This window comes from Pseudomyrmex gracilis, unplaced genomic scaffold, assembly GCF_002006095.1.
Source record: "Pseudomyrmex gracilis isolate BER0280 unplaced genomic scaffold, ASM200609v1 scaffold_105, whole genome shotgun sequence".
Classification (NCBI taxonomy): domain Eukaryota; kingdom Metazoa; phylum Arthropoda; class Insecta; order Hymenoptera; family Formicidae; genus Pseudomyrmex; species Pseudomyrmex gracilis.
The window spans coordinates 74781-91050 of record NW_018020689.1 but is presented as its reverse complement, the minus strand read 5'-3'; the positions used below and the strand labels follow the sequence as shown (position 1 = coordinate 91050).

The 16270-nt window shown below is 40.8% G+C and overlaps 2 protein-coding genes across 9 annotated transcripts in view; one reads left to right on the top strand and one right to left on the bottom strand.

Annotated features, from left to right (window-relative positions):
- The first annotated feature begins 605 nt into the window (after positions 1-605).
- LOC109856031 lies at positions 606-5468 on the top strand. Of its 7 annotated transcripts, none has more exons than XM_020430849.1 (3): positions 3389-3773; positions 4570-4623; positions 4693-5468. In XM_020430849.1, exons 2-3 carry the CDS (start codon positions 4601-4603, stop codon positions 5300-5302), a joined length of 633 nt encoding a protein of 210 aa, XP_020286438.1. In that variant the 5' UTR covers positions 3389-3773; positions 4570-4600; the 3' UTR covers positions 5303-5468. The 7 variants fall into 7 exon arrangements, with proteins under 7 accessions (XP_020286432.1, XP_020286438.1, XP_020286435.1 ...); XM_020430846.1 differs by adding an exon at positions 3968-4049 and having other exon boundaries at positions 4570-5468; XM_020430845.1 differs by having other exon boundaries at positions 3389-3882.
- A 4499-nt stretch (positions 5469-9967) lies between these two features.
- The window catches only part of LOC109856027 (tyrosine-protein kinase Src64B), a 31049-nt gene continuing 24746 nt past the window's right edge, over positions 9968-16270 (bottom strand). Inside the window, exons 2-7 of one of the 2 annotated variants that reach the window (XM_020430838.1) lie at positions 13424-13699; positions 13062-13253; positions 12367-12577; positions 12030-12283; positions 11211-11921; positions 9968-11128 (exon numbers count right to left, since the gene is read on the bottom strand). In XM_020430838.1, the coding sequence (XP_020286427.1) occupies positions 10914-11128; positions 11211-11921; positions 12030-12283; positions 12367-12577; positions 13062-13253; positions 13424-13466 (1626 nt within the window). In that variant the 5' untranslated portion in view covers positions 13467-13699 and the 3' untranslated portion in view covers positions 9968-10913. The remainder of the gene's footprint in view (positions 11129-11210; positions 11922-12029; positions 12284-12366; positions 12578-13061; positions 13254-13423; positions 13700-16270) is intronic. The other variant, XM_020430839.1, reaches the window with a different exon arrangement.

Genomic DNA, 16270 nt, shown 5'->3' with positions numbered 1-16270 from the left:
AATTTATACGCGACGTTTATGTAGAGTTTCAAGAAGCAAATAGAGTTGTCGAATATACGGCGCGAATAGAACATGAATTTTCGTCTTCAAATTCTGTAAGAGTTGTACACGATTTTGTCATCGCCGTCTGTCACGCTTGACAACATCAGCGTCAAGTTGGAAATATCTCCTCTCTCTCACACACACACGTGCAGAATCTCACCTACTTTTTTTATTTACTACAAAAATGTATCCTCGTGCGTATGTTCCGATGCTGAGCTATGCACAGTTTAACGTGTACCTTTCTAACACAAAGTAACAGATCTATGTAATGTTGGGCGTACACACAAACTGTGATGATATTTGATCGATATATAATTATATTGTTATTACAATGTAATTACAATATAATTGCAATATAATTGTCTGTGCGAGATTATCTAATTTTTCAGGAACCTTTTCTAGAAAGATTAAGAAACGGCGGATTGTATTGTTTTTCGACACATCGTCAGTTCTCCTCAAGCGTTTTCTTCAAGCGGACACAGGTGAAGATAACGAGGCGTGACGTGCGTTCATCGGCTCCAGAGGCGGATTCTGAGGAAAATAGCGAGCGCAGCAGAACGATAGCATCTTGCTTGTTACCAAGTCAACTCGCCGCTACAGTGTTACTTGAGATTATTTCCGTCATCGTATCTCTCGCGCCCCCGCTTTCTCAGCAAGCTTGCCACGCGTGCCGGAGCGTTTCTCGCGAATATCATGAACTTTTGGGTCATGGAGCGATGTTTGGAGAGCGCGTAAGTACAAAGCGGTAACAACCGGTATCGCTTCCACAAAAGTTCAGGACGATTCCGTCCATCTCGCAAGCAAAATGATCTTTTGGACTCGACTTCGTCTCTGTTTTAATTTGAACAACTCTAGATAACGGGAGAACAAAAGAAAAGTTCATCTTGCACGCTTGATATGTGTAGGTATATAGATCCGAGTAAGACGTGGAAACCGACGCAGATTGCAACCGCAGCGATTACACCCGAGCAAGTTTATATTTGGGGGTAATTGCGGGTAATTGCGGTTCATCTAACAAGAAAGTTATGAAAAAGAGAGAGCGCGCGTTATTTTAACGAATTTTATTTCTTTATGTGCGTGTGCGTGTGTGCGTTCAACATTCCGACCGATTCTAAAGTCAATCATGAAACAATGCCAGTCTTATATTTCACCGAACGACTCGATTTGTCCGCTTTATAGGCACTTTTGTGTGACACGAGGATGCACTTAAGTGCATCACGGAAGCGAACTTACATAACCCGCTGATTTTATATACGGAAATAAACAGCACAACCGTGTATACGATTCATAAAGAGATCGTTCCGTCTCTCTCTCGCGCGCGCGTCAACGTAAAATGTCTGTGTAAAATTATAAATTTACCGTAAGAGAGTGCATAACGTTGGTGTTCCGCTCCGACGATCGGGTGACCGCCTCCTGGCCGATGCAACGGATATGCGTAGGTGCAACGTGCATCTATCTCTTGTCACATCGACTCGGAAATCTCGGTGATTTTGGCGCGTTGCCAGAGCTCATTTCTAACCGATTAAATGGGAGAAATTCCCGGCACTGCGTTGACCTTAAATTTTACAATAATTCATTATATTTTATATAGTTAAAAAAAAGCGAGGAATATATATAGAACATTGTTCTTGTATCGTCGATACCTTTTTCCAATTAGCATCTTTGCAAACAATGTTTTCTATTTACTTTTATTCTCAATTCCAATAAAATGTAATATACGTAAACTTTCATCATGTTTTCAAGTATTATATATTGTATAACTCTCAAGAATATACAATAAAATCGTATGTTTCGCGTTATAAATAACACGTCAGATAAAGAGAGAGATAAATATTATCACTGATATTTCAAGTGTGTTTCTGGTCTCTCGGTGCTATCTAACATACCAGCGAATGACAAGTATTGGAAACAATTCCGAATAAAACATGCGATATTTCGCGAGAAACAGAGAAACGGCCCGAGCCGCTATTCCTCCTTGCGCTGTGTGATTTCCAGCAGCGGGAATTCGTAAATGTTTCAGCTGTACGCTAAAATAAAGCTAGGTCGAGAGAGTGCGTCAGCACTCTCTAAAGCGAAGATTCTCGCCAACCGAATTATCAAATTGTACGAGATCGATTTGATTGTTTATCCCATCTCTCTTTCTCTCTCCTTTTATATATATATATATATATATATATATATATATATATGTATATATATATATATGTATATATATATATATCTCTCTCTTTCTCTCTTTCTCTCTCTCTCTTCCTATCGTATTAATTTACAATATTTTACAAACCGATTTGTGATAATGTTTTTATAATTACTCACTTTTTTCTTCAGATATAAGTAAACTGTTTCTAATTTTTTTTAGATATAAAGTTTTTGATATTTTAGATTTGTTTTTTTATAAAATATGTGTACGAAAATAGACATATTGATTGTTGACGACAAAATTACTATAACATCAATATTCAATCGCAACAGAGACATTCGCAAATATTCGTGTTACCCTCACTGTGTTCCCGCGTAAATTTGTAATAATGTAAACGCGCATTTTTGTGGCAAAGAGAAATTCGTAAAGTTATCTTTAGTTTCGCGCACGATGACATAATTTCCAATTATAGCTAGACGAAGAAGCACAATAATATTTTAAAATCTTTTTTTTTTTTTCATTGCAGATCATAGCTTTGGATAACATAAACGCGTTGCGGAAGATTAATGATCATAAAAAATATATGTTTAGGAGAGAATTTGTTTTTTAATGAAATTTTGAAAACACACATGTTGAGTGACTCTTCCAAGATTTTGTGAAAATCGTAATTCAAGGACGCGAGTCGCATTTGAATGATAAAATATACATTCTGTTGATACAAACATTACGTCGTCGAACGAAACAACTTGCCCGATAAGCAAAAAGTCATTAACATAACGTTATTACAACGCTGTTTTATAATTGTTTGCGTTGCTTTACAGTATTTCGCATATCTCCAATCGTTTTAGATGTTCAACGCGGTTTTGTACTGCTATTAGAATCGTCGCATGATTCAAAATTAGAACGTATTCGTGTGCAGTATGGTTACCTCATTTCCTCTCTCAGATCTCTTTCCTCTTCTCTTTTTAAGTAGTCATTCCTAACTGGGACACGGTATTGTGTACGTTCGATAAAATCTCAAAGAAAAATATTTACAATTCAAAAATTCGCTGATCTTCCGCTTTCGTCTCGTCGCCGCAACCGCCGCCGCCATGAACGAAAGCAGAAATTTCCACCCTCGACCAATCAGAAAACGGAGCGCGACGAGCGCGTCCGAGCCGCGCCATCTAGGAGACTCTTTTGAAAACTACCAGTCAGCTTCTCGTGGCTTCTCGTGATCTCGCGCAGTAGTGGTAGTGTTTATTTACGTTCGCCATCACAACGTCTGATTAATTGATCGCGAATTTGTGCGGGTCGGAAGATTGCTGCGACGTCTTCTCGTTTACGTCGAGTATCTGTCAATACTTGTCGCATGAAAGTGAATCGCCGTGCGAAAAGGAGACAGGAGAAGAATCACATCGGTGACGAGAAACACTTATAATTCCTCGCTACGTGTGCGCGCCATCGTTGCGCGCTTTTGCGTTATATGTCGTCATCGTCATCGCTCTCGACGTTCTAACCTGTCGTCGCGCCGCCAAACGCTTTGTTGTGATTGATTCCGGATCGACAACCTGTCGTCGCGCCACTTGTCGAACCCGATGCTGCGCTGAAGGTAGCTTCTAACAGCGAGACGCGGCAGATATGGGCGACGAGGACGACGACGTGCTGCCGGCGCGCTTGCAAAGGCTCGAGATTGATCGTCGCTCGAGGAGTTGCCCGTAGTAAGCGTCGTTCCCGTCTCTCGTTCTGTGCCGGAAATTCGCGCGACACGGCACGGATCCCTGTTGACGTTTCGCATTTTCACAGCCACGGCAGAGACGATTCCTGCCGCCGTTCACACACATGGCTGTTGAATCGCGACAGTCCCATCACCCAAGTGACGTCAATTGTAAAGTCCTTTTTTTGCGTACTTGTAACGTCAGAGAACAAAATGTAATGTCAAAAAAAAAAAAAATATATAAACTCCAAGTTGTGTAATCTTGTGTTGGTATTTTTTCATTGGAAATGTACGTGTCAGATGAACTCAGAGTGATACAGGGAAGGCACGACAATACCAATGATGCGTATAAGATGTTTTCTTACGCAAAAATAAGTCAAAATTGTAGAATCAATTATCTCTTTGTGCAAAGATTTGATTTTTGAAAATCTGTACAGAGAAATGCACGTGTAATATTGCCAACAAGAAATATCCTGTTTCATGTTTTATGTAAACGACACTTCCAATAGATCTTGTGTACATAATCATGTCACATGTTCCGATGAAAATTTATTATGTATTCAAATTTTTAATTTATGTTCTATAAAAAATCAATTACTGTCATAGTCAATATATAGCAATAATAATTAATAATTAAGCATTAGATGAGTGCAACTTTACTTCTCATGAGATAATGGTTTTATTGTTTCAGCATCCTGACAGACAAATTTGATCAGACCAGGATGAATCTCAACAATATGAAAAAGTATGCTATTGACGGTTACTACTGCATAACTTTAAGAAAGTCCAGCAGGCCTAACATTTTCTCAATTAGTCCGAAAGGTATCAAGAGTACAACGAATTTCAAACCGTCTAAGAATGAGAGAACGAAAGTGGAGAAGACGAGAAAAAACATAATCCTCAGAGAAGCCATTCTAAAATTAAACGCTCCCGGCAGCAGCGGTCCTAGTGATAACACAGTAGACACGCTATTCGAGAACACGTGTAGGCTTTGTATTCCCAGTAAAATTCCCAAATTGATCGACCATCATGCAGTCATGAAGGATCTCAAGTCGCTGAGGATCAGTAAAGACTGCAGACAGGCCAAGGACGACACCAGCATTCAAGATGACGATTGCGATGTCGCCCCCGGCACTTTTCAGCGCGCTCGCAGTAACACGATGCCGAATCTGAAAAGAGGTCCTGGTCCAGGTGGCGGGGAACAACAAGGAGCAATCACTAGCAACAACAACGGACAATCAGACGGTGGTGGCGCGTCCGGACAACAACAGTTATCGAGTTCATCGAATACTTGTTCGATCCAGGCGCGAATATCGCCACCGTCATCGAGCGACGTCACAATCGGCGAGCTCGCCGCTTACTTTGAGGAATTCGTGCATATTCCGAGAAAAATGTCACCGATGGCGGAAATGATGTACACTTAATATCTCGTGCTACATAAACATGTACCAGATGCAGACTTTGCGTACGCAGTTATTCACGGCTGTGTATACTTCACTCTCTACATACGACATTATGTTTGTTTATTGTATCTGTTCATCACGTGTTCTAATTTAATTATCTAAATTATTTTTTAATATATATATACATACATATATATATATATACATATATATACACATATATATACATATATATATACACATATATATGTACGATTTACGCGGACACACCTATGCAAGTAAGAACAGTATGTTCATTCTCTTATAGACGGTCTCGAAATTGTTGAACTTTGTACGACTGATTTGAAAATACAACAATCGTGCGGCAATGTATAATATCTTCGCCACAGTAACGAGTCAGTCGATCGATTAATCTTCTTATATTTCTTTTACTTTCTGTACATCGTTTACGCGCAATTTGTTTTTTTTTTATAGCGTATAAAAGGGAAAATGGAGTAACTGTAAAACACTTTTGTATTATACATGAGAAGAGTATTTGGTTTAGAGAATAAATCGCATAAATTGAACATTGTGTCCAGTTATCTGAAACACAAAAAAAATTAGGATATTTAATTAACAGGATGTTTTTCCGTATGCGCACTCACACATAAAATGAAAACGCAACGTCATAATATGATACATAATATATTTATCTGCATAGGCTTACGACAATCAATATAATAATAATAATAAGAATAATAATACAAAGTAATTGCATTAAGTTACTTAATGATAATAAGCTTTGGTATATAAACAATGACAACAGTATACTGATCGTTTTCGCGTTAGGTACGAATAAAAAAAACGCATGTCGACGCGCAGTGATGTATACACGATATTATAAAATAGAACACGAACCAAAGAGAGCCAGGCGTAAAGGAAAATTATTTTTGGCTGTTTTGGTGTACACACATCACGTGTAGACGATATATTCCGTTTCGAAAACGATTACGTCGTGAGAATCGTGGATAATCGCTCGTCCTCCTTGATATTTTGCGGCGGGTGTGAGACAATAATGATTCTTAGTATCAAAATGCGTGAGAGAGAGAAGAGGAAAAGTCTGTCTCTATATCACAGATTTGTCAAATACCTCGCAATGGAGTCGCGATAGAGAGAAGCCAGCAAAAAAAAAAAAAAGAAGGAACCGCAAAATCCACGATTAATCGTAATTTGTCTTCTTCATTAAGTACAATAGTGCGTAAACTGCTGATCTCGCCTTTTAGGTCGCCGTATACAATTTAAATCTCGCCATTCGCAAATTAAGAAGAAAACTAACACGGAACGATACGTCCGAAGTGTCTTTCGATAAAAATTACATATTATTTTTTAAACTTTAGATGTTAAATAGTTTACAATTAAAAAGTTTAAATTACAATTAACCAGTGGCAAAAAATATTTTAATAACAAAGTTGAAAACTTTTGTTATTAAGAAATTTATAAGAATAACAAAAAATTTAATTGCTTATTTACAAGCGAAATTTGCGATGTGACGTTTACAGAGTGTATCTTTTCTCTCCGCGGATGATATTAATTTGTACAGTCGATCGCTGTGGTCAGTCGAGATTACACATTTCCTTGCGTGTAATTTCGAGCGTTAACGTGAAACTATAACGAATCGAAAAAAATTACGATCCAAAAGAGAATATCGCGAAGTTTTGCGTTCGTGAAATCTCGCGGAGAACAATTCGGACGTGTAGTTCCTAGTAAACGTTCGAAGAGCAATGCATGTGGACACTTTATTTAAACAATATCAGTCTCTAGATCCAGTGGAAAAAAAGGCCACGACGCCTCTTTATCGTAATAAATTTATAAATACATGGTCCAAATGTGATCCGAATGAAACAGTCTACGCGAATATATTATATTTATATCGTATAACGCGAACACACCGGGTCGCACGAATTCGTCCCAAATAATACAACATCAATCTGAAAGACATCTAAAACACGTCCAAAAGTTGTTTTATAAGTATTATTTTTTTTTTGTCGTAAAAACGTCTTCAAAAAGTCGTTTCTATGTTTAGACATCGTAAAATTGTTCACCGCGCGAGAACTCAATTTTCACAGAATTTCTTTTAGACATCTTTTAGATATCTCTACGACATCTCTCGGGACAATTGCTGTCTCCGGTTTTTGTGTGTTATGTTGATTTGACTTCAGTTCAAAAATCTTACGTATCTCTAATCTACGACCTACGGCAGCGATCATCGTCACTTATCATCTGACAATCAGCGAATTTTTTTTTTTTTTTTTCAATTGATCGTTCATCATGAGAAAACAAGTTCGTCGGTATAAAACGCTCATAGAAAAAATGTATTGGACGTAATATATCTACTGTCTAATGCTACGTAAACGCGAACGTCTTTTCACGCGCACTTTCCCGCGTGTAATGTCGCTTCGATTTTATTGGATACACACCGCGCGCATCGTTCGTAAAAAGAACAGGGATTCGCAGATGGAACTACATTTGCGGATTCCGGAATCTTTGCGGAATAAGAATCGCTGCAATATATCAAAGTCAATGATGACGTACGAACAACTAAGATCTTCGAAAGTGATATCGCAGTGATGTGAAGTATCTTTTTTTGTCTCTTTTTTGTATTGCAGCGATATATAATTATTCATCGCAAGAAACAATGGGGAAAGAGAGGAAAGGGGGGGGGGTAAGTTCATGTCAAGCATGTCACGTTATTGCTCATGACATTTCTGTCGTTTCACCGCGGTGAAATACACGCGAAAAGAGATTCGCGCTGACACGGATGTAACAACTTCCTACGCTCGCATGCGCGCAACGCACTCACATTTTGCTTTCACTTTAAGTTTAATCACTAATATCTATATCGTATCGTAATGGCTCATCGTGTTTATCGTGACACAGTAAAATGTATACATTTAGGATCAACTATACCGACCGACTTAGTCAGCCAGCTCTGATTAATTCTCGTTTCTCTTCTTTCCGAGTCTTAAATTCACAACACGGTAACGGGAAAATTAAAAAGTAAGATTGTAAATTCATCATATTTTTTTGTGTCAAACTGATTTGTATATAATCAGGAGATTAAGAAACCAAGATTATAAACAACTACTTTCGAAACAATTAAGAAGAATGACATTTAACCAGAGCTGCTTTATCTGACCGCAACAGTACAATCGATTCCGTTTCGGGTTTCGCGCGCGTATCTCGGAGGAATAACGGCAATAATGTTTTTATATGTTGTGTGGAATTATTGAATGCGAGTCTCTCCAAGGTATGCGTCTGGAGAATGAATTGTATAGAGAACAGAATTGCCTATCTCCTGGACGAGACTTTTCACACGCCTATCACCTAAGAATCTCCTATTCTAAAACCGACTCGTTTGTATTTTTTTTTTTTTGTTTTGTGTTCTTTAGTAGAAAATTTACAATTCTTCAGATACTTTGTACGAGTAACATCGATGACTTAAGTTTATCCGAAATTGCATTTCCGATTTTACTTCTCCTTCCCCCTTCGTTTTTTTTTTTTTTTTTTTTTTTTTTTTTTTTTTTTTTTTACTTCCGCCATATATTGGCAGACTTCACGGGGACCACGTAATTTTCTTCTCCTCGGACGCATTCACGCGCACTCACACTTATCCGAATACTAGTAACTTTCTCGTCTCTCTCATCTATTCTAATTTCTATATTCTGTTTTGTTTTTTTTTTTGGTTTTGTTTTTTTTTTTCAACAAGACGAACGATGCTTGGCGAAAGAACGACGCTGTACATGTAGCAACTGCCAAAATGAAAGAGACACGAATTTGTGCGAGGTATTTTACTGCTGCGCTTCCGCAGAATGCTTTAAAGTCAGGCTCGGAGAACACTATATTCACACATGTACTTGGAACTTATACTTACGCTTAGAGAAACGCTTAGCACTATTGTTAAGTGCATCGGTGTGCTGCGTCAAAATAATCCTATTGAGAAAAGAAAGATAGAAAGCTAAGATCGGATTTGTTTGTTTGTTTGTTTCTTGTTTTGCCGCGTTCTGGAGAAGAGAGTAAAAAAACTCTCGAAAGAGAGTGAACGAGTAAGCTGAGCGAGTAAAAAAGTTGTTCGTTATGAAAAACCTTTTCCGAGTGAAAAACACACCGGAACTATTCGGTTTGTCTTCTCGATGCATTTCCGACTCATTCACGCGCGCGTTTTGACCAGAACGAAATTTATTATTGCGCGGCAATAACAGGCAAAAGCGTACGCAGACTCGTGCACACGGTCTTCGAACAAGGAGAAGGGAATAATAATCCGTCGAACGCGTTAATGTGTTTTTCGAAAATAAACTTCACGCGGCTACGGTAAACCATTCCGTTCGAGAACACTTTTCGAGCTTCTTTCAAAACAAGTGTTTTGCACACACGAAAATCCGTAATTATTCTTTACGTCTAAGTTCGCATCCGTTAGAGCACGTTCTTCGCTTTAAAAGTATGGACTCACAATAACGTCATCGCAAACAGCGTACGCAACACTAAACTTTTTTTTTTTTTCGAGGACTGCATATCCAAAACTTGGATCCTTAGGAAAATTCGGATACAGCCACAATCCGAGATCAATAAAATATAAATATAACATACTCTTGTGTGACAAACGCACTCATACACACACACACACATGCGCGCGTGCGCGCAAGCATACATTTTTTTTCACTTTCACTCTCTCATTTTATAATATATATATATATATATATCTATATATATCTCGTAATCTAACATACTAATATACGATTATGTTTCATATAATCTAATAACTTCGAATTTCTTCATCTTCGAACTTATTATATATATATCACGTTATTTCCTAATACCGTGACGCGTCTAAATTTACCGACTCGCTAGTGTCTTTATTGTGGTTGTTCATCTTCAAAAGTACGAAAAACATGCTTAAATAAGTGATCGCGGACTTCCAGGTGGTAGATAAAACACGACTTGCCGCCCGGTGCGATTATCAATCGGTTCTCATTTCTTCGAGATTTTTACGTTATTACGCGTGATTGGTCATAAAGATTAGAATCTTGTTAATTCGTTCCTGCGAGAGAGAACGGTACACATGTTTTTTTTATAAAAACACATGGCATATACACACACACATACACACACACACGTACGCACACGCTCAACTTTCGCAATCCATTTGACGTTTCCGGTGCTACGTTACGACTAAGGACATCTAAGAGAAAAAAGATGAAAGAGACGGGGGATTACGGTAAAATTTTCGGCAGCATCTGACAGTGATGGTTCTGCAAGTTTCGCAGCACTATTTCTTCCTGAAGAGATTTGTCGCCAAAATCTGTAGAAAAATTTCGCAGTCGAAAAAATTTGTCGTCACTCGCGACACCAAAGCAAAGTGTATCGCGAGAACGTGTGCGTTTACTCCAAAACTAAACGTTTCTTCTCTCCGTGAGAAAGTTCGCACCCAGTCCGTCGAGTTTCCGGCTAAGGGAGGGCGAGAGATATACAGCACGCCGAATAATTTTTTTACTTAGCAGTAAATACCATAAAATTCCATGGCACAATTGATGTGGGCTGGGTGAAAATGACCGTGTGGTTGCAGGTGATGGTTTGGCGTATACTGATAGGCTGTATATCAGTCCGTCGGCGGTTCGAGATACGGTATTTCGCTAGTGACATTGAACGACTCGAAGTAATGATTCAGGAACTCGAACGTGGGTCTTTTCTCGGGACTTGCGTCCCAGCACTGCAGCATCAACCGGTAGATGCTGTCTGGCAACGGATGATTAACCGGCTTCGGCATGCGATAGCCCTTATCCACTTGCTCGATCACTTCGCGACCGTGCATACCTGTAAAAGAAAACAATTACCCTCCAACAGATTGCACATGGATGCTTGTGTATGCAACATAAAGAAAAAGTAAGACATTCACCAGGGTAAGGAACTTGTCCGTAAGTGAAGAGCTCCATCAGCAGAATTCCGTACGACCAGACGTCGCTCTTGATGCTGAACCTGCCGTAAACGATGGCTTCAGGTGCGGTCCACTTGACGGGGAATCTGCTACCCTGTTTCGGACAGTACTCGTCGTCCTCGATTACTCTAGCGAGACCGAAATCGCATATCTTCGCTTTGTTCTTCTCGCCGATCAGTACATTTCTCGCCGCGAGATCTCTGTGTATGAGCTGCTTGCTCTCGAGATATTCCATACCGGAGGCTACCTGAGCCGCGATGTATATCAGATCCTCGAACTGCATGTACTTGCCGTCTCCCTTCCGGAGGAAATCCAACAGGCTTCCGTTGCACATGTACTCCTGTACAATGTAAATGGGCTCCTCCTTCGAGCAAACTGCATACAACGCGACCAGATGCCTGTGCCGGAACTGTTTCATTATGGCGGCTTCTTGTAGAAACGCCTCCGTCGACATGGTCCCCGGGCGTAGCGTTTTCACCGCTACTTCGATCTTGTTTCGCCACTTACCGTAGTAAACCTTGCCGAAATTGCCGTTACCAAGCTCCGAGATCAGCTGTATCTCGTTTCTGTTGATCTCCCATTTATCGCGCAACTCGGGCCCGAGATCCCACATGTCCGGCTGCGGTTTCGGACAAGGTTTCGATAGCACATGACAGAGACCCAACGCGTTTTCTGTGTAAATAAAATATTTCATTTTTATTTAAAAAAATATAAAAGATAAATAAGCGATAAAACATTTTCGAATTTGTATTTTATTTAAAATAAATTTGAAGCACTCACTGCTGTAAGCCATAACGAGAGCCGGTAAGCTGGAGAACGTTTGATTAGTGGCGATGAAGAAGCCGCCATTGTCGAGCGGCTTAATCTTGTAATGTTTCACATGATGACCCCTCCCTTCCTCCCAGTCCTTCACCGACAAGCTGTAACCTCGTGGATTGTGCTCGCTCGGCCTCACCAAGAACGTACCGCGAGGATTCTCATCGACCAACAGCAGTTTGCCCGCCTCCTTGCGTGATACATTCTCGAAGAACCAACTGCAAAGAGCAACATTAGATACACAATAACTCATTGTGAGAAGAGAGTGAACCGACGGAAGAATAGGGTGACAAATGCTCACTCTTCGCTTTCGACCGATCGCTCGACAGCCACGAAGTTCCAAGGAATCAGACCTTCTTGCAGAGTCGTTAAGTGCAGTACTCTCCACCAGTCCGGCTCGGAATCGTCCAGAACCTCCATTTTATCCCCTTTCATGAAACTGACATCGGTGCTCTCTCGTGCCGTGTAATTGTACATAGCCACCACGATCTTGTTGAGCCTTTGTGAGTGCGCTGTATCGAGAGAGAGAGAGAGAGAGAGAGAGAGAGAGGAGAAAAGTAAGTTGTTCAAGTTGTTCAAGTTGTTCACCGAGCGAAGGAGTAACCAAGTGCTCGAACCGATTAAGAGTAATTTAACTTTAATTTAACGGTGCTCGGTCAATAAAGCGATGTGACTCGAGAAAGAAAAGCTCTATTTAATTTTGCACAAAGACTATTAATTAAAAAAACGCATAATATTGATTTCTTGTTGTCATCAACAAAAGCAACACACTTTTTTTTCACGTGGGAGAATATAATCCAATCAAAAGTAATCGGTTCGAGTTCCCGGCGAGAAATATTTAACAAGTCGAAACAACGACTACTGTTGCCAAGCGGTTTCACATGTATAACGAAACATAAGATTGATCTACTTGCGAAACGAGATTCTATACTCGTCCAGACGCTCGTTCTCTCTACAAAAAGCAAAAAAAAAACAGAATAACATAAAAATACACACATGCAGGCTTAACAGGCGGATTCGGTTTACGGGGTTGCTGATGCGGTATCTGTAGCTTACAAGGTGTCGGCCTCGGTCGGATAATATCCGCCCGAGCTTGCACGCCTCTCTGATTCGGGTCGGCGGTATATCGGTCCAGGGAACCTCCATTGCTGTGCTTTGAGCTGAGTCCCGTATCTGCTTTCTTATAGCCTGAACAGAGAAAAGTAGTCTCTCTCATCTTAAAGAAACCGATTCAACGAAAAAACATTCAATAGGAAGCTCCTTTTTCTATATTCTACGTTAAGCGTCTCGAAATTCTTTCCGCCACAAATGTAAATATACGATCGATCGTATTATATCAAGCAATTCAACACACTCACCAATCGGTTGGGGCTCTTGCCGTTTGCTGCAACACTTCCCCATCCTGGAATCTCGTTCCCTGATCTCTCTGTCTCTGCGCGCGAGTCTCTACGCACCCTCTACCCTGGATTCACGCGAGCGAGTCTCCATCATCGTCTCGTGAAAACTCGGTCCGGATTGCCGGCGCGATTGTATGCCAGCGCGACGAAGTTTTATCGGCCACAAAGCAAGTTTCAAAGTACACCCGCTGCTCGTTTATCCATCGCCAGATTTATCAGCGTGTACCTGCGTCGTTCCTGCAACATAAAGCAAAACGAGATCCGTCGTGATTCCAAGCAAAGGATTATTATCACGACAATGGTTCGCGGGGATGCATCGTCACGGCGACAACGAGTCATTCGACAACGGGAAGTCGTCACGCTCCGATAAGGTCGATGACGTAATCATCGCGAAGTCATCGTGAGAAGATTCAGTCACTGACAAATGTTATCACAGTCATTTGAATATTTTTGTTATATTCGAATCGACTGTCACGCGTTTGCGACATTTTTTTTCAATAAAATTTATCAAATAAATCTCTATTGTACACAACACCAAAACTTGTCCCGAGAATTATTCGACTCAATGGACTTTCGCTTTGTTCGGCAACGAAAATTCCATTTCCAGTACCACGAGAGCGAGGAGACATCTGCTAAAATTGCGAAGCGACGGGAGAACAAAAGCTACGTACAGCCGTAAAAATCGAGCGAGAGTATCTTTCGTCGACGATCGAGGTCCGCGAAAGCTCCCGGCCAATTTTACTTAACGGAATGCCCGTTTCGTTTGCTCGACCGAGAGAAGATATTCGTGCAAAAAGGAACAACCAATAGCTACGAGCCGTTGCGTCGGTGCCAAGCCGGCTACCGGGCGCACCAGTGCCCTTCTGATCATCTCCGTATCATTAAATAGAACGAACCGAAGCCTTCCCTCCTCGTTCGCTTGCTCGCTCGCTCGCTCTGCCCGAGCACGGCGCGCCCGAGTTTTTAATTAAACAGCCGGACCAAAGGGAAGCGCGGGCTGTAGATTATTCGAAGAGAGAAAGCGCGGAGATAAACATACAGGGTGTTCGCAAATTGTATTTAAATTCCTTCGTAATCGATAAAAAAAAAAAAAAAAAAAAAACAAAAACTGATACCGAAGTTTAATAAACGTTCGAAACTTTCTTGCACTTGTTTTTTTTTAACTTTAGATAAAACTCTCGCGGTAACCACAATTTTATTTAGTTGCGATCGATAGATTCGAAGTTTCGCAGCAAAACGAAGACGAAGAACGGAGCGAAGGTTTCGAGTGGAAGAATTATTTCGCTCATCAGCAGGCATGGTGGTTCCGCTGAACAAATGAGCTGAGCACCCCGTATGCACCGGGCTTGGGAAACAATCGTCGGGGATCGATTTGGATGTGGGTCGGTCCAACCCCCAGTGCCGAACTCCGCAAAAGCATGGCGTACGACCAGAGCAGAGTCTCCCCGTTCGATACACCATCACTGGCCCTTGCCCAAGTATACACTCGCACACCTTGTGTGTGTCTCTGTGCGCGTGCATGCGTGCATGTGTGTGTGTATGTGCGTGTACGTGCAACGGAGTAATACGTACGGGTAAAGCGAAACGGTCGATATCCTAGAGCGTGTATTCGCGTGTATTACGACATACACTCGCCATCCGGTGGGTGCTTTTACCGTGGCGAACAATGCGCCACGGTGGACAAAGACGTATTAACGGTAACGCCGGGACGAAACGTCGTCGCTGGTCGTTAGTCGCCATGGAAGCTGTTGAGTGTTGTTACGAAGCGAAATCGAAAAGCGAAATTCCGACCCGATTTGGGGAGTCGCAAACTCGAAACACAAAGGACGCTCGATTAGATCGGAACGGTTTTACATTATGTGTCTCTGTCGCGCTTCGCGAAAAGTTGAATTATATAATCCCGTAATTTGCAAAAGAACAAAACTGTGTGACTTTCTTTCGAGAAAACCGCTCGAGCGTGCGCGCGCGCGCGCGCGCTCTTCCGTTAATTGTCATTTCCGTTTTACGACAAGGACAAGATGCGATTCCGTCCGGCTCTTCCGCGCGATTAAAGCAATAAGTACGCGAACAGCGCGACGTGAGAGTTTACCGTTCGGCGAGACGCGGCTTGTGCAGATAGTAAATGTAAAGATGGATCGTAAAAACGCGAGAACGTTGGTTATTGTCGACAATATACGATGTGTTTCTCACTTATACGGGGGGAGGGGAGGGGGGTAACAACTGCGAAGTTTTCCTATAGATCGCATGCCGCGACAACTTCCCACGTGTCGTCGGGGTATAAAGTCGCGCTACACAACAACTGCGAACGTTTTAATATCGCTTGAAAGCAATATCAATATAAATTCTTTATAAAGATATTATATATCCTTTAATAAAATATCCTTCAGTTAATCTCTCGTGTGAAATAAGTGATTTCTGCTCGTGAAAATGTCAAATAAGAGAAATTATAGGAGCCAATACGAGCGAAAATACTCTGGATGCCCGTGTATAAAAACGTGATTTATTTAAAATTAAAAATAAGTAATTACTTATTGTTTGAACTCTCTCTATTGTGAAAATAAAAAAACAATATTAAATAAAATCTATTTACTGCTAACAAGTTCCCTCTCTCTCTCTCTCTCTCTCTCTCTCTCTCTCTCTCTCTCTCTCTCTCTNTATTTACTGCTAACAAGTTCCCTCTCTCTCTCTCTCTCTCTCTCTCTCTCTCTCTCTCTCTCTCTCTCTATCTATCTATCTATCTTTCACTCACTTACTCACTCAAAGGACACGCTTTTCTTTCAGATAGTTAAGTAAAAAATGCGTGCACGC